Here is a 23608-nt window from a genome sequence, read left to right as displayed (position 1 = left end):
TTTTCAGCTTCCTAGCTCTATTTTTATGAAGCTATGGTCTCTCAAACATGCTTGTAAATTAAGGCTTCCAAAAAAATGAGCATGGCCCCAAAATTTCAATGGGCCATAACTCAGGAACCACTCAAGGGATTGAGCAAAAATTTGACATTCTTTCATTTGGTGATTTTTTCAGCCATATCTGAGATGGCTCGTAGGGGGGGCGGCTGATTTCATATGGACTGATTCATATTGGTATTGCAAAATTAGACTTTGTTGCTCATTGTATTGTCATAAAATTAAACACACAAAAAATAGAGACCACACTGGTCATTAAATTATTTAAATAAAAATGATTTGTCCTACCATAATCTTAACAAAATCTTAGGGAAACGCTGCAATCAGAATGAAAAAAAAAAAAAAAAAAAAAAAAAAAAAGTTATCTTCTGACGTGGAAGTGCAGTCACGTGACCGTTCTCACCCGGAAGCGCAGCGTGATTCACGTGACCAGCTGCGGCGCTCGGACTCTCGGTGCCTTTCCCCGTCTGTACCCGAACATCCAGCGACCCTCTGCGGCCCGCGCACTCAGGACGGACCCGGGGACTGCTTCTGTCTCTCCTCCGCGTTCCGCTCTGCTCTCCGCTCTCCCCGGAGCAGAGGCCCTCCCGCGGCTAGTGCTGACGTCTGTGGCCGCACTGTCGCCTTCCCCCGCCGCTGGAGCAGTATGGGACCAGGAAGCGCAGCAGCTGTCGGGCGATGAACGCACAAAGGACCGTTAAACCCGCGCTTCACACGTTACACGAGTGTAGGTCCTGATCGCAGCCGCGGTAGACGCCTGGATCCCCGCAGAGAGTGCAGCTGGAGCTCCGGGGCCGCCGGGAGCACGGTCGTTTGTTTTCGCCGTTAGCATTAGCTTTAGCTCGGCTAGCGCGTTAGGCTCGGGTCGCTCCGGGTGTGATGACGGGGATCAGGATGGGTCTGGCCGGGGCACAGAGGAGATGTTGGCTCGCAGTTGTGGTCCTCTTCATGCTGATTATGGAGTGCACGGCTCGGATACACAAGCTAACGCTCAAGGTAAACTCCGCGCTCCGTGTTGACAGGCTCATCTGTTAAAATGTCCTCCGTGTAACGCTGCCGTGGCATGGACTTTACCTTTCCACTTTATACATGCATGCATCCAGTGTTCTTTTGTCTTTGTGCCTCTTAAATACTCATTGCATTTTTCGTTCACTTGACACTTGTAGCCACAGCAGCCCTGGGGTAGAATGACATAAATTAGGCCTGCCAGTCTGCGCCATCGGCCCCAGACTAGTGTGAAAATGTCCTTTATAGCACAAAATGGATTCTTGTGTACTTGTTACCTCCTCAGCAGGAAATCAATTGGAAAGTCCCCTTGAATTGTACCCTTTATGAAAGACTGTTTTCATGAGTAAAATGTTTGTGTTTCATATTTACTTTGCACAAGAAGTGGTTTAACAAAGACTTTTAGTATCACAGCCATGATTTAGCCATTATCTTTATTTGACTGTATTGAATTGATTTGAAATATATTCTATTGAATCATAAGCTCACTGTATCAAGATATGTGTCCAATATATCGAGGTATGCCTTGTAGCAGCAACTTCTTTATGATACCCAGCCCTAGTAGTCACAGCAGCCCTGGGGTAGAATGACATAAATAGGCCTGCCAGTCTGCACCATCGGCTCCAGACTAGTGTGAATTAAAGCTCCTGTATAACACAAAATGGAACCTTGTGAGCTTCAAACCATGTTCAACAGGAAATCAGTTGGAAAGCCCCTTGAACTGTACCCTTTACGAAACTACATATAAATAAAAACAAAACAAAAACAAAACACTTTTTTCATTATATATCCATATATTGTATTAATTACTAGGGATGGGTATCATTAAGAAGTTGCCGATATGATACATATCTCGATTCAGTGAGCCTTTGTTTTGATACAGTATATTTCAAATCGATTCAATGCAGTTAGATAAAAATAAAGGCTGAATCATGGCTCTGACACTAAAAGTCTTTGTTAAATCACTTCTTGTGCTATGAAACACAAACATTTTAATAATAAAAACAGTGAAAATGTCAAATGTGTTGCATGCACCGCAAAAAATAAAATCTAGCCAAATTAAGAGTAAAATGTATTTAAAAAGTAAAATGATCTGCCGGTGGAATAAGACTTTTTGTACTTGACATATGAAAATACAACTGGCTACACTTAAAATAATAATAACAATAACTCCAACTCTTTGACCTTAAAATAAAAAACAAAATCGAATGTAGCTTGAATTAAGAAAAACACACTTATTCCATTGGTAGAATTTACTCCAATAAAATCAAATGTTCTTAATTTAAGTCATTTTAACTCACCTAAATATTACTTTTTGCAGTGTGAACAAGTTTCCTTCCTTTAAACAAGCAACAAAACTGTAGCTGTAATGAAAAAAATTTATAAAATATATATAAAAAAATGCTCTTGGCGATATACAGAAGCCAACAATATTATCAATACTGTTGATCATATCAATATTGCAATATTTTTGCACAGCCCTGTTTATTACACATGCAATGTGCAATATATCTCAAAACATTTGTGTGCAAATAATGACATGGTCTCAAACACACTCTTTAGCTTTCTAAGTTTCTTGTGTTGCACTGCTTACAAATTATGTTCATGGCAGCAGGTAAGAAAATAATATTTCTTCCCAAATCAACAGTTGCAGATGCTATAGGACATGGGGAACAAGAAAGAAAACATGTAAAATATGATTTCATACTAAACTTCTGCGAGCAAATGAAGATTATATTGATGTTACATAGTGAAAGAATGTGTGCCGCTTCGGGAAGATTGGTAAAATGACATAAACAAGGCCCGACATTTGGTCTGGCACACAGTGCCTGACGCGGCCTATGAAAGCTCGGTGAGAACGTCCCCCCTCCCCCAGGCACAGCAGGTACCCATGAGCCACCCAAGAGAAGGGGGCACCCAGAGGGAGGAGGGGGATGTTCCTGCTGAGAGAATGGGGTGTGCGGGCTGGGACTTTCAGGCCAGAGGGACGCTCACGCCGGTATTCCCTCAGCAACATACCTGGGGTTGTGTTTTGTTTAGGGTTACCAGACGTGCCTATTTACCCGCAGCAGTCCCAGTTTTGAGCCCTGTGTCCCCTGTCCCAGCAGATTTATCCAAAACCAGTGATTTGTCCCAGTTTTATACAAGAAATGTCCCAGGTCTCTCTATTTTTGACCAATTTGACACTTGCCTACAGTAAAGAGAGGCATAAATTGCCATTTGTTTAGGTAAAATACAAAAAAAATGCTTAAAAATGACCAAAACACAGAGAAAATATGGCTGTACTTGCTCACGTTAGTCATGAATGGTCTCTGCATTACAATTTTCCTTTATTATGCACTTATTTTACATTATTATTTCCTAGAACCATCCAAGTTGACAGCTCTTTTTTTACCTTTAGTTTAGTTGAACTCGGCAATTCTATGACTGAAATGATCCAAATGCTTATAATAAAGCTGTACGGAGTTTAAAAACACAGTGGAGAATATCCTGTACTGCTGTTGTTTTTGTGTGTTTTTGTGTTTGTGTTGTGTAGTGTGTTTTCTCAAACAGAAAACACAACAGCCTAAACTTGCTTGAACTCAGCCTAAATATGCAGGGTTTGTGTGTTAAATATGTGAGAGAAACAAAACACAACTCCATGTTTGTGATGAGGAAAGAACTCTATAAAATAGATCAGAAAATAGTGTGAAGTTATTAATTTGCATTTTTACATATAGATACAGATGTTTTATGTTTAAATCATTGTTTTTGCATGAGGTAGTGTGCTGGTGTGGTACTTTGAGGGCAGCCGGGGCCGGTTCATAGATACTGAAAAGTTTTTTTTAGTCCACTAATTGTTCAGCAGGACATGTCTGTAGATGATCAAGAATTTCTCTAGTAGACTGTATAGAGATAGTAATTTGCATAGTTCATTATTATTACTACTTACAAAGGGTGTGTTCACTATTAGACTCACATTATAATTGGAATTTAATCCAGAAATAAACCTGGACTGGACAAAGCCCACACTGAGCCTACAGCAGGACTAAACCGTGCTTTTAAAATGCTAAGTGTACCATGTGTCTGTAATGGTGTCATCATGATAAAAAGATATCAAACACTTTTGATACTTAGGAATTCACTTTATTCAATACCAGATGCCACAATGAAGATGAAGAAATGCAATTTTTTCAGTAATAGAATGTAAATTTCATTTGCAAAATAATAGTACTTTTTTTTTTTTCTTGGCATGAGGTCTTGTATTCACTCTTACCCCACTTTTACACCACTCTTACACTACACTACTCTTAAAGGTTTATGGACAGAGGTTTACTCTTCAAGGACTATGGATCAGTTTGTAGTAAAGTTAAATTGCATAATTTGGGGAAAATAATCAAATGGCGCCTACATATTGACCCAAAAGTATCGGGAGCGCTGACTGGTTTAAAAAAATCCATATTGGTCGATCACTCATTAGTATGTGATTTTAATATTTTTAACACTCCTTTTCTCTAATTTGATGTTTTTCTGCTGTAGAATGAAACGCGCTTCCTGGTCCAGCTCAACACTTTTGGTTTCTATGCCAACGGGACCCTGGACGTGAACCTGATGGCGCTGAGCTTCTCTGAGCAGCAGGTCAACCACCTGGTAAGACACCAGAGAACAGAGCACAATGGAGCACTTTGTGTAGTACCACATGACATCTCGTTTTCTGTTTGAGAGAAGAACTCAGCCTAAATGTGCAGGGTTTGTGTGTTAAACATGTGTGAATGAAACTAACCACACCTCCACGTCTGTTTGTGATGAGGAAACTACTTTATAAATCCATTTAAGTCATATTTAAATGCATATCTCACATAAATGTGTAAATATAATACATGTGCTTTGAGGAGGTTTACAGTACATCACTTGTACTACAAATTAGGGATGCACCAATCCTGCCTTTTCAGTTCTGATACCAATATCAATACTTTGGCTTTTGGTATCTGTCTATCCAGTATCAACTGATGTTAGTGTATAGACTTTTATTTCCATCAGTTAACTAACTACAAAATTAAGCCATCTGTGTTATTTATCCAGCAATAACTGTTGAACAGCTTTGTATGAATAAAAGTTTAAACATTATGAGATGTTCTAGGTAAATGGTAAATGACCTGTAAATAAAAGACTCAACCATGATATCGGCTGAACCAATATCATGCAACCAATACCTGTTCCCCTGAAAAAACAGTCAGACATCTGGTGGTACGTTGGCTTTAGCAGCACATAATTGAATTGATTCCATATTTACAACAAAAGTGTAATTGAATAGTATTTGGAAAAAAATAAAAAATAAATTGTAGTGAGCGCTGTTTTGTATAGAAGGCAATGTAACGGTAGCTTCTGTACTTTACAAGTGAAGGGATAGTGTGAGAATGAGGTAAGTTTAGGGAAAACTCAGCTCTAGGATTTCATTTACGGTAGAAGAACAGGGTGACAGGAGCTCAGCTGGCTCAGTCCAGTAACTTGAAGGTTGGTGGTTTGAATCTTGCTCTCAGCATCATTGGTAGAGCGGTCAGATCAACTGACCCATAGGTTGATGGTGTGATTCCTTCTCCCAAAGATGAATGCTGTTGTTGTGTCCTTGGGCAAGACACCCCCCTTGCCCCCAGTGTTTGTGTACTCTGACTGTGTGTGTGCGAATGGGTGAGTGGTTCTCTGAAAGCGCTTTGAGCCTTTGAACAGCGCTCTACTGGCCATTTACCATTTAGATAATGGAAGACAAAACATATGTTTCAGTTGAATTCAGTGTGTTTTAACAGCGGCCAAAACCACAACAGCCGTCACCTCACAAGGCCACAGGTTTGACAAGACAAGTTTAAGGCACACTGCTTGTTTTTTTTACTGTCTTTAAAAAACATGAAAAACAGAACTAGAGACCACATCCTCAGATTCCCCTATCACAAAACTATTTCTGACCCCTGACCCCTATGCATGTCGAGTAATGAATGTGGAGTCCTTCTTTGAGTTTTGGTCAGTGGATTGAATTGGGTTATGGAGTGAGGAATCGGATTGAGACTGCACCTTTATTTTGCTTTCATTATGTCTGCGCTTTAAACTCGTCCTAACCAGACTGTGTCCTGCAGGTGGGATTCAGCCTGTCCAGGTCTCGTGTGAGCGGTGTCCTGTCCTACACAGTGAGTACACTTACACTATACACCTGTGTCATAAGTACGTACTTAAAGCGACACCAAACTTGAACATGTCCTTTTCTCAGGCCGAGGAGACGGACAGCTGTCCTCTGACCGCCACGAAGTCCACCAACAACGAGCCTCTCATCCTCTTCTTGCTGGACACCTCCTCACTGCGGTCAGTCTGCTCTGCTGAACTGTACACCCACCAGAGACCTGAGATAACGGAGCCCAAATAAGAATCAGAAAAATCCCACAGGTTTTCACGTATTTTAGAAGTTCTCATGTCAAGTTCTCTCTATGTCAAGATGGATTCTCATGAATTTGTGAACTCATAAATCTCGTGAGAATCCATTTTGCTGTACAGGATTACTCCTCTGTCCTGTCCGTCAAAGTTCTCACAATAATATCGCGGACTATCACACTATATTGAATTACAAGTCTCTTTGCTTAAATGAAGAGTTATGGTGCAGCAGAGGCTAAAAAAAAAAGACAGGAAACTACATAGATCATGATCCTTTGTGCCATTTCAGTGCAGACTACAAAAAGAAATAACAGTTCTAAGCACTTCTGTGTCTTAGTTCTTTGGATTAAGTCTTGTGAAGGTGTTTTAAGATAAAAAAGGAGCAGATTAACAGTTTTGCTTGCCTCCATAAAATATTGCAATAAATATCATACCGTGAGATGTATATCATGAAAATATTGTACCGAGAGATTTGGATGTTGTTACATCCCTAATAGTGAGCCTCTTTACCATATCGTGAGCTTTCCCACGATATCGCAATAAATATCGTACCGTGAGGTTCATACCGTGACGATATCTTATCGTGAGACTTGGATATCGTTACACCCCTAACACTTAGTATTTTTCATATTGCCTTAAGAGGTAATTGGAGTGTTCTTCTGCTTTCGAGAGTTCACACTTCATTGTGAGTGGGTAACATCTAAACTGTTGTTGTTACTGTTGTTCCAGAGTCAATGTGAAAGTGATGGGAGAACAAGACAACATCCTGACCGGGCGCAGAGTGGAGCCAGGTGGGCTCAGAGCTGTACACTCTTCTCTGTTCTTCAATCAGACTTTTAAACATGTGTTTTTTAATTTAGAGAAAAGATCCAAACGAGAGGACACACAGCCCGCTGAAACAAAAGTAACTGTGGCCAAGTCAGTGATCGCCGCCGCTGCCACTGCACAGAAGAAGACCCCCACACCACAGAAGAAGGCCCCGGGACCAGACCCGGAGAACCCGGAGAACCCGGAGAACCCGGAGAAGCCGGAGAAGCCGGAGAAGCCGGAGAACCCGGAGAACCCGGAGAACCCGGAGAACCCGGAGAACCCGGAGAAGCCGGAGAAGCCGGAGAAGCCGAAGGAGAACCCAGAAGCCAAAGATAAAGCACAGAGCCCAGTGGAGGAGGTCTCTGCTGTGGAGGTTAGTTATCTGTCACCAGTGTTAGGAAATGATTTTCATTTTAAATTCCCAAAACATGACCTAACTGTTTCAGAAACAAGGTAAATATGATCATATTAATTATAACTTTTACTGGTACCAGTTGCAATGCTGTTTTATTCAACATTACAAGAACATTGGACATGATGCACAGTTGTTTGTTTATAATTGTTTTGGTTCTCAAGATGATTATACAGTCAGAAAACAGAATGAGCCTCACATGAGTCTTTCATTTGGGTTTCCAGTTCCAATGCTTAAATCCAGTGGGATTAAATCTAACCATATACTGAAAATGAGGAAAAACTTATATGTCTTGTATCTGCTGGTTAAGGCTCTGGTAAGTCAGGCTCAGTAGAGATTGTAGAAACTTTTTTTTTTTTTTTTTACTTTTGCAGTCTACAAACAGCTCCTTTAAGGCTTGTGGTGAGCCAGATTCCCTAAGATATCCCAATTTTTTTTTTTCAGGTAAAAAAACAAAAAACAAAAACTGGGATATCCAACTCATAGATGGAGTACATTCTGTTTTTGTTTTGTTCCCAATGAGTATATTGTCAAACCTGTGAACAAATAACAGTTCTGTGTTCTCCATCTAATAAAAAAGCATGTTGGCTGTGTCTGGGCCGTCCACTACAGTTCATGCATGATGGCACTACCAGCCACACTCAACCTCAGTCTGTGCTAACTTGGGGCCCATTCACATACACTATTAAATAAATACTTTATAATATTTGAGGCTGTCAACCAGGTGCTGGCAGCCCTACCATCTTTCAGTGGTTTCAACTTCCTGGACAGAACTAGTGAACACAACAGCACACAACATGTTAGATCCTTGTTTAAACCAGAGTCTTCATTTTCAATCTGCACATTCCCTGTGAACATTTGTACTGACTGTGCTTTCTGCTCACAGCTTTTAAATGTAAAGCAGTTCTCTTTGGCTCTGGGCAAAGTGGACAACTCCTACAACTTCAGTGTGAGTACCTCCTCCCCTCCCTCTCCTCTCTCTCTCCTCGTTTCCTCTCCTTCAGCCTGTCACTGACTGATCTGACTGGTCTAACAGTGACCGTGTGCTCCACAGTTCCACCTGACGGTTGGGACGTTGGCTCAGGGCCTCTACAACCTCAACTTCCACTACTGCCCCAAGATGCTGCCGGGACTGCCCTACTCGCTCAGTGTAAGCAGACTGTCCACATGAGTTATTTTTAGGCAACTTTAGTGCAAACAAGGGCAGTTACATCTTTGTGGTCAAAAACGTGTTAAAATAGTTGTGTGTGTTTTTGTGCTTGTGTGTGCAGGTGGAGGTGACGGAGAAGAACCCAGGGGGGTACCTGTCTGCTGCTGATATCCCACTGTCACGCCTCTACATTGGGATGGCTGGAGTCTTCTTCACCGCAGCCCTGGTGTGGGTCTACACCCTCATGAAGCACAGGTATGTTCTGAGCACAGCAGCGGCTGATGTGGAGCTACTGAGCAGACAGAAGGGGGCACCCTTTAGACAGAGAACAGGGGCAGACAGCTCTGTGGGAAACTAGGGCTGAACTAATTGGGGAAAAAATATAATTGTGATTTTGTGGACAAATTTTGCGATTGTGATTAGATTTGGGATTTATGTTTAAGCAGAATTGACTTTTCAGAGCTATAACTATGGAGTAAGAAAGCTGTCAAAAATATTTGTGCGCTTAAAATAGAAATCCGTGCGTATTTGGGAAATCCGTGCATATTTGGCTGTAGTTGTGCATAAAATAAATATTTGTAAACTCTCAAATGAGTCCAGTCGTACATAAAATATATTGTGTGTATTTTATCCATCAGAATACAAATTGAAAATTACGACGTCATGAATTACAATCACGAAATGAAAATTTACGATTACACTTTCATCAGTACAAATACAAATTCACAGATGGAACTTTACTGTCAAAAATACCTCATCACTTCACAGACATTATTCATCGAGCAGAAGAAACATCGATCAAGATCAAGACTGCGCATGCTCAAGTGTGTACTAGAGGGTAAAAACAGAGTAATAGCACAAGAAGCTACAACAGCGACCAACAAGTGGGTTCATTAAAATCTATTGTAAAAATGTCTTGAATTCAGGAACCGAATGCTGCTGTATAATATTGTGTAGAAACACCTCCTTTGAACGGGAAATTGCACCTATATGTTAGATAACATAGTGGAGCCAGTTGGCTAACATCAGACGTAACGTTATCCCAGGGATAATTTAGATTAAAACATTCACGGCTACAGCCACAGCGAACATCAGTCAGTCTTAACCTTCAGCTGCATTTCTCGCATGAAATGCCATCAAAAGTTCCTCGGGACGCTGAAATGTCCCAGTTTACACCAAACAGTCACAGCCAATGAAATGTTACACATTACAGTTTAATGCAGCTTCCAGCATCAATTAATGTTCGTGTTTACAGGCAACACCTTGGTATGTTTACAGTATTTACCGGTAAGTTTAACGTCACCGTGACGTGGATGGATTTGCTAATTATAACCCATTATAACTCATGAAAAACCCATTGTCTGAAATGCAGCTGAAGTGAAGACTGACTGATGCTCGCTGTGGCTGTAGTCGTGAATGTTTTAATCTAAACATACAGAGAACCTGATATTTGTTAATTAGCCCTGGGATAACGTTACGTCTGATGTTAGCCAACTGGCTCCACTATGTTATCTAACATATAGGTGCAATTTCCCGTTCAAAGGAGGTGTTTCTACACAATATTACACAGCAGCGTTTGGTTCCCAAATTCAATGTGGCAAGACGAGACATTTTTACAATAGATTTTAATGAACCCACTTGTTGGTCGCTGTTGTAGCTTCTTGTGCTATTACTCTGTTTTTACCCTCTAGTACACACTTGAGCATGCGCAGTCTTGATCTTGATCTATGTTTCTTCTGCTCGATGGATAATGTCTGTGAAGTGATGACGTATTTTTGACAGTAAAGTTCCGTCTGTGAATTCGTATTCATTCTGATGAAAGCGTAATCGTAAATTTTCATTTCGTGATTGTAATTCATGACGTCGTAACTTTTCAATTCGTATTCTGATGGATAAAATACACACAATATATTTTATGTACGACTGGACTCATTTAAGAGTTTACAAATATTTATTTTATGCGCAACTACAGACAAATATGCACGGATTTACCATATATGCACGGATTTCTATTTTATGCACACAAATATTTTTGACAGCTTTCTTACTTCATATATAACTCTTCCAGACCTAAGGGCAATATTAGTACATTTGTCCTCGCCTGTTTTTTTTTCTTAATTTTGCTATTAAAACTGACCCTTTTACCCTTAGTGAAGTGTTATGTATCCTTTTTTTCAGTACAACCTGATATTTCACAATCTGCTGCTGTAGTTATGCCATATGGCTGTAATAAAAGCTATAGGACCAGAAATACAAATGAAAAAATAAAAAAATACAGAAAATAAAATTCACCACTGTGGGTCATTTGGTTTTAATCCAAACTGGTTACTGGTTTAACATTTGGCAACCCACTGTGAGGAGCTCATCCTGCTTTCTGATTGGATAAACAATGTGAGAGCCAAAACGTAGTGTCCAATGTTTTTGTGATTCGTGATTCTTTTACCTGTTTATCTCTGAATGCCCATGTGATCAGGACATGTTGTGTAAACCTGTGTGGGCTGACTTCTAATCAGCACTATGTGAGGAAATCCAAAAGGAACTTTGTGACCTACTCTGTCAATAACACTAGCTTCAAATGATGCGTATGCCTTGGTTTAAGAAACATGTGTCATACAAAAATCAACTGTTACGAACTTTTATATTGTTATTCATTTGAGGCTCGAATGCTCAAAAAAAAAAAAAACTGTTTTCACCTACCCCCTATCTCCACCCACATCCATCCATACTTAGTTGTGATTATTTGAAAAATGAAGAGTCCAAGTCATACTTAGTGTTAAAAAAATGTAGGCATTCCTCAAAAACACAAACAAGTCCTCGCATATCCACTAATGTGAAAAAGGCCAGGCTTATCAGTTGTGCGGTTTGGAACAGCAGGTCAAAGGTCCCATATCTATAACTAGGCCATTTAAGTTTAATAGTGCATTTTATTATGAACAAAATGTAAAATGGCGATCTACTTATGTTCATAGGTGTCAAATGTGTTTCCAGTTTCATAATCACTAAACGTCTTAGGCTTCACTACAGCAGTAATGTCTTTTAAAGAACAAATATTGTGCATATTTTTATTCTGTTATTGGCCTTTAAATATGCAGAGTTCCTTTGCTTTGGCTCTTGATGATTTAGAACTTAAATTAAAATAATTGCTAATAATTAAATAAAAAAAATAAAAAAAAGCTCACCATGAGGAACCATGAGGAACCATGAGGAAAACAATGAAACTAGGTCATGAGGAACATGCTCCCATGCTCTTTTTGGTGAGGCTCAGAGGAAAAAGATTAATAAACCAGAATTAAACAAAAATAAATTCAACTGCATGAAAACTAAAAAAAGAGTCTATTTTACATATGTGTTCTTGACTTCATCCATGTGATGATTCTAAGTGTTGATCTGTTTATTCCACAGATACAGTGTGTTTAAGATCCACTGGCTGATGGCAGCTCTGGCCTTCACTAAAGCCACCTCTCTGGTCTTCCACAGCGTAAGTATCTCAAACGCACTCTGTGAGAAGTGTGTAAGCTTTTCAGATGCTTTGTAGACCTTATTGCTGTATACAAGAGAAATCAAGACATTTCCTAAGTTAAAATGTATATTTTTCATTTTAAAGGACCTTTTAAAGGTGCACTGTGTAACTTTTCTGGTGTAGCCTTTCACTAGCTTCTCTCCATGGAGATGTTGCCTAGAATGTTCCACAGTATGGCATAACTTATTTATCTCTACAGAGACAGCAGGTGATGCCTAGGGCCAAGTTACATTTCAGATCTGTGGAGAGGCGAGCCCACTCACTGTAAGAGGTTTTTGAGTCAATGAAAACAACACCATGGAGACAAGCAGAAAATTTACACAGTGCACCTTTAAAGGCCCTGTACCTAATTCTTCCCCATGTATTTAAGGTCAAAATAAGTGTGCATCTAATAATAAAACTTTCTATTGTCCAATCATCATTAAGTGCATGTTAGCTTGCTAGTTGTTGTTAGATTTACCGTTACGGCCAAACTGCTCAGGGAGTTGTTGAAAAGTGTTTATAAAGTCATGTGTTAGGGGATCCTCTGGTCACTCTCTCTGACATGTTTCTGCTGTGTGCCTGTTTCAGATAAACTACCACTTCATCAACACAGAGGGCCACCCCATCGAGGGCTGGGCGGTCATGTACTACATCACTCACCTGTAAGTGTCTCTGCTCTGGGACATTGTGAAGGTTGTCTCCTTCTTTACGTGCTGTGTTTGTTCTTAGGCTGAAGGGGGCGCTGCTGTTCATCACACTGGCTCTGATCGGCACAGGCTGGGCTTTTGTCAAGTACATCCTGTCAGATAAAGAGAAGAAGATCTTCATGATTGTCATCCCTCTGCAGGTAGGTGGCCACAGAACTAACACTTCTCTTTGGTGCCACTGTTGCTGCTGCTGTTGGGCCCCTGGGCAAGACACTATGCTACATGCTCCTGAGGAAGGGGGCGTGTCTATGCTACACGCTCCTGTAGAGTGACCTATAGTACCCTCTCTGTGTCTGTCCCAGGTGCTGGCGAACGTGGCCTACATCATTATTGAGTCAACGGAGGAGGGCTCCAGTGAGTACTCCCTGTGGAAGCAGATCCTGTTCCTGGTGGATCTCATCTGCTGTGGAGCCATCCTCTTCCCCGTCGTCTGGTCAGTCTGCTCCACTCTCTGCTACACTCTCTGCTTCACACTCTGTTCCTCACTCTGCTCCTCACTCTGCCTCTCACACTGCTCCTCACACTGTATTTGTGCCATGTGTGCAGGTCCATCCGTCACTTGCAGGAGGCGTCCAGTACTGACGGCAAAGCTGCAGTCAACCTGGAGAAGCTCAAGCTCTTCAGACACTACTACGTCATGGTAACTGTACAGTGCACTACGTCATGGTAACTGTGTACTACATCATAGTTAGCGATAGACCGATATAGTAGCTGGCCAATTTATTGAGCCGATATTTGTACTTTTGTAGTGTATCAGCTATCAGACTTAAATCTCCAACATGCTGGGTAAAAACTGGATCGTTTGTATTAAAATAAAATGTAATAATTTGAGGAAAATAGTCCAAATCTGCCCTAAATTTCAGCCGAGAAATATCAGCAGAACTTCTCAGTCGTTGTCTGAATTCTAATCGGTATCAGCATTGGCCATAAAAAAACAAACTGTATCAGGTGATCGCCGATCATGATAACGGTGCACTCTGCTGTGATAGCAGCGGTTCTGTAAACTCATGGAGGCTCTAGTGTGTGTTTCCTGTTTAACAACTGCGGTGTGTTGTGTCCACAGATCGTGTGTTACATTTACTTCACGAGGATCATAGCCATTCTCCTGAAGATCACCATGCCGTTCCAGTGGCAGTGGTGCTATGAGGTATGCCAGTGTTTGTGACTCTACTCATGTTTTGAATCCTAAAAACCTTTCCTGGATTCAAAAGAAAAGCTTTAGAGCAGACATGATGCATGTTAACCATGTTACACTGGTGTCTTCTCATCCTTATTTTACTCAGTTAATTTTTGCTTGGTTTTTGCATATTTGAGTAATCCTTTGTTGAAAAAATGAAAAAAATTGTTTTTCAACACCCTTGACCACCAGGGGGTGGTGAAGAAAGCCCTGAATAAACAGTTTGTGTGCAGGGTAAGTCTTTCAGCAGATTCCATCTGACGGTCAGGAGTGAGGAGATGGAGTCATTTGCAACTTTCATTTTCACCTACCCTCTACCCCTGCCCATATGGTTGTACGTGGTTGTGGTTGTTTGAGAAATTAAGACTCTGAGCCATACAAATAGACTTTAAAAAAATCAGTAACCGTTCTTTAAATGTAAAAGCATATCAATGAAAAGCACATGCTCACTACAGTGTGATGTCACTCTGAAGGGGCCTCTTAGCTCTGCACTTTCAACTATTAACAGTCCTAGCTCTATTATCCTATATCTATATATCGATGTATCTATTGTTTGTTTATTTAATTCATTAATTTATTAATTCATTCATTTAGTTAGTTAGCTTTCAGTGGGACAGTGTACCTGTGTAAATGTACCCGAATTAGCCAAAAGGCTAATTTTCATCAGCAGTCCTGCCAGATGGTGATAGGCTCCCTAAAAGTTCATGTAAATTCATGTAAAAGTCATTTATTTAAAATACAAATACTACTAACATTCAAATACACACAGTTATATATTTACATGGTCAATAAAAAAACAAAAATCCATGTATATAAACTTTTAGTGCTCACATTTTTGTGATTCAGTTCAGCCATTAAAGTTTTGCCATTAACAGAATATAAAACAGTGATTGACTTTTGTTGTAGGAGAAGTACAAGGAACAAAACATAAAATGGGGAACTTTTGGTGGCTTTATTCTGTGAAGTCCGCAACTGTCGTCCACTGCTGACAAAGTAAAATAAGCAGCTTCAGAACATGATGGAAGCAGCAAAATGCTGTGTAGTGAATCCATTAGATGACTAAAAACAGTCTGGACTATAAACCAGATTTGAAAGTCCTGACCTGAGGTGTTAGCACCTCATGGGAACATGTGAAGGCAGGGCAAAGGTGCACCAAGCTGAGTAGCCCTGTGTGACTCTGGAGCCTGATAAGAGCATGTCTCCTGTGTGTTCTGACCCTGTGCTGGACTCTCCTCTGTGCAGTTCCTGGTGGAGGTGTCCACTCTGATCTTCTTTGTACTGACCGGGTACAACTTCAGACCGGCATCCAACAACCCGTACCTCCAGCTACCCCAGGACGAGGAGGACGAGGAGATGGACCAAATGTAATCACACTCACCACTGCTTATTACTCAAATTAATATTGCTCTACGCCAATACACTGTTTGTGTATATCAATTATTCTAGTATCATGAGCTGTGACATCAATAATTAACTTAGCATCTATTCTCTTCTCCAGGCTGCTGCTCAGTCTGACCTTTAAAGCTTTCTCCCATGTTCTAACATTGTTCCATTTTCAAAAATTTGACACAAAGGGTTTTATGTCATCCACAAGTTTGAATAATCGAGTGATCTCTTCCCTTTTATAGTTACGTATATACAGTTACTTCCTGTACATTGCTTCGCGAAACAGTAAAACTGATGCAATGTGCAGTAGTTTGATAAGCAGGATATGCTGATTGTGTTGTGATAGTGCTCTGAAGGGGGAGCATTTTCAAAGCATGTTATGTGGAATACTCCATACCCAAAAGACTAGATCCATTGTCTTTACAAGTAAACCACGACTATTAACACAACACATGCTTGTCTTTAATATTTTCTTTAACATAAACTTTTATTCTGATATGATCATAAACGATACATTTTGTACCTTCTTTATCATTATTATTGGTTTATTTTGTACAATCATAAACGATAAAATTTGGTATCTTTGTTAACATTATTATCAGAATCAAAATTTATTTGTCATTTCAGTATAAAAAATACACAGAAACGAAACAATGCACTCAGGTCCAGGTCAACAGCATATAGATAGATAGATAGATAGATAGATAATAATAAGAATAAATTGTTAAAAATATTGTATGTCAAGTACAGTCTTTACAAAAAAACACAGCCCCCACCTGCCCCTGTTTTCTAAAGTGTGTTCCAAGTCTATGCTGTTTTGTAAGGTGCATTAGTGTCTGGGCTTTCTGACAGAATTAATCTGTCTTACGGCATCAGGATAAAAACTGTTCCGTAGTCTGGTGGTCCTGGCCTGTAGATGGCGCAATCTTCTGCCTGATGGGAGGGCTGTAAAAAGTCCATGTTCTGGATGGTGGAGTCTTCCATGATGCTGTGGCTTTTGTCCTGCACCTGCTGATGTAAATATCTTCAATGCAGGGCAGACTACAGGGCAGGGTTAGTTTGTATGACCAGAAACGGAAAAAAACACAAAACAAAACAAAACTGGCATCTTTAAAAAATGAAAATAAGAACTAATAAAAAAAGTGATTGTATTTGTGTTCGAGGTGTGAGTAGGTGGAACAACCAGAGTGATGATTTAAAAAAGTCTAACACTGTAGAAGCCTTTAAAAAACAGAATAAAATCTTATGTTTTGAAAGATCTAGAGCTCTAGAATGAATGAATTATGTATTACATTTGGTTTGTTTTCATTAATATTTTGTCTTTTATATATACAGTAAGTTGTAAGTGAAATTGTAAACTCAAACTTGCTGTTCAGATGCTGCTTTTCTTTCTTGGGATTCTGTCATTATTTAACTTCAGCCTAAACCCTTTCAGTCATGATCCATGAGGTTGTAGTCTATGTTTTGTTTTGTCTGCAAAATGACAGAATAAACTATTACTACTACTGCCATAGAATAGTCTCTTTAAGCACACTTGTCACAACAGGTGTATCTAATAAATCAGTGTTTCCCAAACTTTTTTTCTGGGGACCCATATTTTAAAAGTCACAAACCTCCGTGACCCAAGTCAATAGACATTATTCATAAATCATAAAATAAAGGTGGATCTGACTGAATGATCGTGTCTCTGAACACTTAGTATTACTCAAGTTTGAAACAATAAAGATTCAAGTCAAGTCATTGAAGCAGCAATAAAATGATCTATAAGTCATCTATTTGGACATTAAATGTAGCCCATTTCTTTTTCTTTTCAGCATTCATTTGAACCAGAAATATTGGAACAAAATAGTCAATAAAATAATACAAAAAGATTAGAAATTATACAAAACATGTCTTAGCATTTCTAAAGAGATAGGTGCGCGACACTCTTATCAGATGCAGCATTCAGTTTGTTTCTGTGCTTTGTCTTTATTTTTGAGCACAGAAAATCCCAATCCACACATTTGTAGTGAAAGGAATAAGCAGAGAAATACTGTCCCTACTGAGGACGGGACATTCTGACCAGATCATCCAGAATGATGATAATGTCACAGAGCAGAACTCTATATCACAGACCTACATGCAGATCATGACAAGGCACCCCAAAAAAAAATCTCTTGTGACCCACCTGAATGTGTACCGTATTCTCCGCACTATTAGTCACTCTGGATTATAAGACACACTGTCATTAAATGGTCTATTTTCAAACTGTTTTCACAAATAAACCACTCTGGCCTTTAAAGGAAACCCAACAGTGTGATGGGTGGGTGGTTTTGTTTGTTTGTTCGTTCACGGTGACTCTGGGCTTTGTTCAGTTGTGGCGTGTAGGGAGGGTCCTGTCTGGGACCAACGGATTGTCGGCGTGTTTGCAGTGACTCAGTTGTTCAGTTGTGTCTAGAAGTGGCACATTGCGCTTGCTTTTTCAGTTCGTTCCTCCGTTCTGTTCCTCGTCGTTGTGGAGTGATGAGTGTGTCTGTGGGTGTTTTTCGCTGCACTGTTGCTGTCTGCTCCGTGTATGTTTGTGTGTTCTGCGGGTGGTGCAGCTTTGTAGTTTACTGAAGTCGTGCTGGGACACCCGAGTGGATTCGTGTATAGGGCGCTCTGGATTGTGGGGCGCGCGGTCGTTTTTTGATGCGGTTAAAGCCTTAAGAGCGCGTCTAATAGCCTGGAAAATACGGTAATAAATGTAATAAAGTGTCTGGTGAATGTGCGCCCTCTAGCTGACACCCCCCTCTCCCCCTCCCTGTGTGCAGAGTCACCGAGTCCGGAGCACTAGAGGGCATCTCCCACGTCAAGAAGACCTCCAACGGACGCGACCGCCAGAGGGAGTCCACGCTATGAGCCACGGGCCAGAAGCGGGACCCCTGACCCGGGGGAGGAGAGGTCCGGACGCCGCCCCCCCTCCCCTCTGAGACTCTGGTGCAGTGGTGATGTGTCCACTGTCTGACTATGCAACACACTCCAGCGGGCTCCCCAGTGCTACGCGTGGATGGACAATAGAGACATGACTGCCGCCATCTCCAATCTTTTCTTCATCCCTCTCTTTCGCTCTCTCGCTCTCTCCAAAGATGACTACACTGCAAAAAAAGTTTCAATTCAGAATATTTCTCTTGTTTTGAGTAGTTACAATTGTTTCTATGGTGATTGCTTAATACAACTATTGATACTTTTAAGTGACGTCAGGCTGGGGGTGTTCTACATGTGTATCTATTGGCGGAATGTTCAGCAGTTACCATGGTGACACATTGCACACATTTGCAAACACAGAAAAAAGAAAAAAATGAACCCACGATCAATACGGAGGCGTTCATGATCTTTTTTAGGTGTTTCATTCTCAATGAAAAGGTGAGAGTAGTTCCAAGCAGGTCAGCTCTTTCTGGGCAGAGCTTCGAACAGAGTAGTGCTTTCAGTTAGCTTCAAATTCCGAGAGAATGCTGATGAGTTCAGCTGCAATGTATGAATACGGTCACACACACACACGCGCGCCTGCTACTGGCCTTCCAAAAGAACTATAAAGCAACATGGAACATTACAATTTAGAGGTACAGTATGTAACTTTTCTGATGGAACTTTCCTTGTGCTTGTCTCCATGGACATGTTGCTTTTGCCTGAAATGTTCCATGGCGTGGCATTTAACCTCTCCATCTTGCATTTACTGTGAGCTGGATCAGCTTTAGACAAGAGGCGCTGTACATTATTTTTACTGCCTTAAAAATCGTGAAAAATTGAACTTGTTCATTTGAAACAGTTTGCAGTGGTCCAAAGTTATTCCTCACTTCCCTTATGCATTCAGAACATCCTCATTTTCCACCGCAGCGACTGTTTAAACGCTTTTCACAACCTTCAGAGACCAGTGTGGCATTATGCTGTAACTCTAATGGTAACAACTAGCATGCTAACCACGGCTACTGGCCTTTTAATGCCTTATATCTCCATGGATACGAGATGGTGGCTGACCCTCCAACAGAAAAGTAACATAAGTTTTACTTTTGTTACATAAGACTTACTCAAACCCAGATGGATGCTGTGAATGGACGTGGCCTGAGCTCAACTACATGACGTCTGGGGGTGTGGTCTTTGCGTCTGGGGGCGTGGTCTTTGCGGTACTCCTCCTGAGCTCTGTGTTTGTGAGTTTTCATGACGGACTTTTTCTGCTCAGGTTGACTCTTTCTAAGTGGACGTGTAGTTAGTGCACAGTGTGAACCTTATGGCCTATACAACATACAACATATGTTTCTTTACACTTAATCAGGGCTGCACATACCATATGTGGAGATGGCTCATGTTTCATTCAATATACAATACATTTTTGGACAAATAAGCGCGAGTAAGTTATTGTAATGTAAATTCCTTTATTTGAAACTTGTGAAAATTGAAACCTAGGTGGTGGGCGATAAGTATATTGTTTACTAAATGATTTACATAGTTTTTGTTAATGACAAAGCAAAATTATAATATTGAGTGTATTGTGTTGTAATAAGAAAAAAAAAAAAGTTGATGAGTTAGAAAAATCCAATATTTCTGCACTGTTGTGTTAATTTTATAATCCATTCACTTCACCTCAACCGAGACATTTACAGGCACGTTTATCACATTTGAATTCTTTACATTATTATTTTTACAATCTCGCTTTTTTGTCAGTACCACTTCTACCAGACAAACAGACTAAACCAGGAACAAAACAAAACTTCATTGGAGCGACATTGGACTGGAAAAGTGTTTCTTTTAAAGAGGGGGGGTTATGCAAAATCAGCCTTTTGTGCGTTTCTCCCTCATCAAAAACATGCAAAAACATTTTAGATGTCATCCATGTATGTCTGAGTAATTTAGTGATCTCTTCCAGGCCCTATTCGGACCCTCTTTACAGTTACCGGTACTGGCCTGTACAAAGCTCCACCCACAAGTCACCCATTCTCCTGCACGGACATTATTTTTTATAAATGTACAAAATCATGATACAAAACAATACACTATACAACCTCACACACCTGATGCAGTAAAAGGTCATGTGATGTTAGCAGTTACACCCCATAGAAGTTTAATATTCCCTTTTGAAATATTTGAATTTCCAACAGTTTTAGGCTCTGTTTGGAAATACTGGTCTAAATCCTAAAATAACTCTTAATCTGTAGTTTTGGTGATAAGTTGGTTGTACTGGCTGAAACGGCACTAACCATAACTCTGCAGGATCTTGTGCACCCTATGTTTGAATTCTACTTTTCTGTTTGGATTCAATATTAAACCTATGGCTGTTCTTTCCATCTTTCTGTATCATTTCACCTTAAGCGCGTTCACTGTCGTTCTTTTTCTGTCGTTCTGTTTGGACTCTTGTCGTTACAGCACACGTTGGAACGCTTCGTAGTTATTCTAACTTTCTCAAATCACAGAATCACATCATCATACATCCAGCACAGGTGAAGTGTATTGCTCGAGAAGCGGGATTTACTCCGTAAATCTGATTATTATGGTTGGGTTTTAGAAGTCTACGAACATTCTCTTAAGAGCTGCTTTTAGGTTATTTGTTCATATTTTAGTCTTCTCTCACTGCTTATTCTTCTGTGTGTTAATAAAATGTATTATAATCCAATTTTTATTTTATTTTATTTTTCAAATTTGAGTTTCAGTCAGACTTGATCAGAGTAGTAGAATAGTCACACATCACAGCAGTGCTTCACAACTTAACACCAACCAGCTCAGAAAATCTTTGACTTTCTATGTTTTGCTTCACCTGAAATGTTCCGTAGTATGGCATTAAACAGTTGAAGACATCAAGCTCCGCCCCTGCAGACAAGTGTTTGTATCAGAAACATGTGTCTGTAATCAGGGCAGTGCTGTGTGATGTCACCTAGTACTTGAAATGCTGTTGCCACTGAAGGCAGTACAAAGTTAGAGGTGTTGTTGATCCAAATGCTGCAAATGGACCTAGGTTTCACTAAAATTGTAAAAAAAAAAAAAAAAAAAAACTGAAAAAAAAACAGGAACAGTAGATAATGCTGTTCAAACATCATATACACAGTATGGTAAAAAGGTGGATTTAGTGTTTAGTTGCACTTTAATGCCATACTATGGAATGTTCTATGCAAAGCAATGACATTCCAGGACAACAAGCAGCTGGCAGCCCTTCTCACCAGAAAAATTCCATAGTGCATCTTTTTAATTGATTTAAATTTGTCACTACAAGAAGCCTGTGGACCTGTTAAAATATTTTTTTTATGGCAAATTTCTGTTTTTTGCCTCTGTAGTGTTTGGTTTGCAGTATTTTATTTATTTATTTATTTATTTTTCTTTTCCTGTGCTGCACTGTCCCACAGCTATGGCAGATTATTTGTCTCAGATTTTGAAACTGAAATGCTGCATTAAATTGCAGATTTTTTTTTTTTTTAGTATACATTTTCAATGAGTTTTAAAAATCCAAAACATAAAACATCACATTTTGAATACATAGCACAAATATTTTCAAGCCCTCAAATTCAACAGTAAATTCAGTGTAAAATTTGCAGTGAAAAACTTTGCACCAAAGATGTTGAGGTATAAAGCGATAGGCTCTATTCACGTTATGTCACAAACCAGGAAGACGTTTGGAAACATGCGATTACAACTTCCTTTGGGCTGTTCGCAGAAGTAAGTCTGATAAAATCTAGAAAAAATTAGAAAATGTTCCAGTTTTCTTCATCTCCATGTCATTGTAGTGTTGTTATATTCGACTAATCAACAATTCTGACCATCCCTCAGTTTTCATCATTTCCCACTGACACACAACTCTGAGTGCACTGGTACATGTGATTAGAAGAGATGAGGGACAAATTTCAGATGATTCAAACAGCACATACGTCTACAGTCTTCATTTTACCCCTGATCACATTTACTTTGATCACAGTCGGTCGATGAGTCCAGTGTCGAGAACTACACCAGAAGTTGTCATCACATGTTTACAAATGTCTTCCTGGTTTGTGATGTAATGGTTACACCCTTATCATCAGAAGACCCACTAGTCAGAAAATCATTCCCTCTTCTATTGGTTTGTCAGCAACATTTCTCTTGAACAATTGAATGTATATTTGATGAAAGCAACAGGGAATAATCCCTGGATATCAGGGAAGAATTAGTAAACTTTTGGCTGCAACATCAACATTTTTAGAAATATTGACAGGAAAACACATAATCATGCATAACAGCATTAGCTAAGGCCAGTATTACTTAATTTGTTGGTTTACAAACCCACCAATTCTATATTAAAAGAAAAAGATTTAAAATAAAATTGAAATGAAGGTTGTAGAGCTCGAATTACTGAACATTTTGCAAGCTGTTGCCTGAAAATCAGACAATTATTAACCTTGTTACACTTAAGACAGACATTTTCACCCAAATCATTATTTCCTCAAATGTTTTTGCTGTATTTTAAGGGTTTAATATATTTATTACTTTTAATATTTAAAACTTGAAATACAATTTCATTTGTAACAATTTGTAACACTACCTGAACATGGATTTTCTGACTAGAGGCTCTTCTGATGATAAGACTGACCCCGACGTAACATGGATAGACCCTGTAAGCAGTCGCTCGTGTGTGTGTGAGGACAGAGGCTCTTCTTTTCTGGATTAGGCCAATTCTGACCAATCAGATCAGCTCCCTGCAGCACATCCTGGTGGTTACTTAAATTCAGTCGACACACTTTGGTTGATTGCTTATGAAAATATTTGTGCTCAATATTTAAAAGGTGATTTTTGTATTTGGAGTTTTTAAACACATTGAAACATCCTGGTATGATGAAATGTATTTATTTATTTATTTTAGCTTTCTACCAAAAACATGCCTGAAGAGGTTTTAGATTGAGATTAGATGTCATCCATGCATATTTGAATAATCTAGAGATCTCTCCTGGGCCCTGGTCAGCAGTACGAGCCTACATCACCCATAAATACACAAAAACACGATAGAAAACTGTGCACAGTGAATGATGCCATGACA

The 23608-nt window shown here is 39.8% G+C and overlaps 1 protein-coding gene across 1 annotated transcript; it reads left to right on the top strand.

Annotated features, from left to right (window-relative positions):
* Positions 1–458: 458 nt before the first annotated feature.
* On the top strand, positions 459–21226 carry LOC110157746 (protein GPR108). The gene is made up of 17 exons (XM_020922114.2): positions 459–1050; positions 4579–4689; positions 6168–6218; positions 6299–6390; positions 7186–7247; positions 7317–7639; positions 8565–8627; positions 8733–8828; positions 8950–9083; positions 12231–12306; positions 12919–12992; positions 13060–13177; positions 13340–13470; positions 13584–13677; positions 14101–14184; positions 15457–15578; positions 18393–21226. Exons 1-17 carry the CDS (start codon positions 934–936, stop codon positions 18478–18480), a joined length of 1836 nt encoding a protein of 611 aa, XP_020777773.2. The 5' UTR covers positions 459–933; the 3' UTR covers positions 18481–21226.
* Positions 21227–23608: the final 2382 nt, after the last annotated feature.

This window comes from Boleophthalmus pectinirostris, unplaced genomic scaffold (genome assembly GCF_026225935.1).
Source record: "Boleophthalmus pectinirostris isolate CB_2022bp ecotype Guang Dong unplaced genomic scaffold, ASM2622593v1 HiC_scaffold_22, whole genome shotgun sequence".
In the NCBI taxonomy this organism is placed as follows: Eukaryota; Metazoa; Chordata; class Actinopteri; order Gobiiformes; family Gobiidae; genus Boleophthalmus; species Boleophthalmus pectinirostris.
This window is presented reverse-complemented; position numbering and strand designations above follow the sequence as displayed.

Bases quoted from the DNA above. Each gene is read 5' to 3' on its own strand.
- LOC110157746 (XM_020922114.2), top strand. From the start codon at position 934: ATGACGGGGATCAGGATGGGTCTGGCCGGGGCACAGAGGAGATGTTGG. The intron at 7,640-8,564 runs GTTAGTTATCTG...TTCTGCTCACAG, and splicing joins AGGAGGTCTCTGCTGTGGAG to CTTTTAAATGTAAAGCAGTT. The intron at 13,178-13,339 runs GTAGGTGGCCAC...TGTCTGTCCCAG, and splicing joins TGATTGTCATCCCTCTGCAG to GTGCTGGCGAACGTGGCCTA.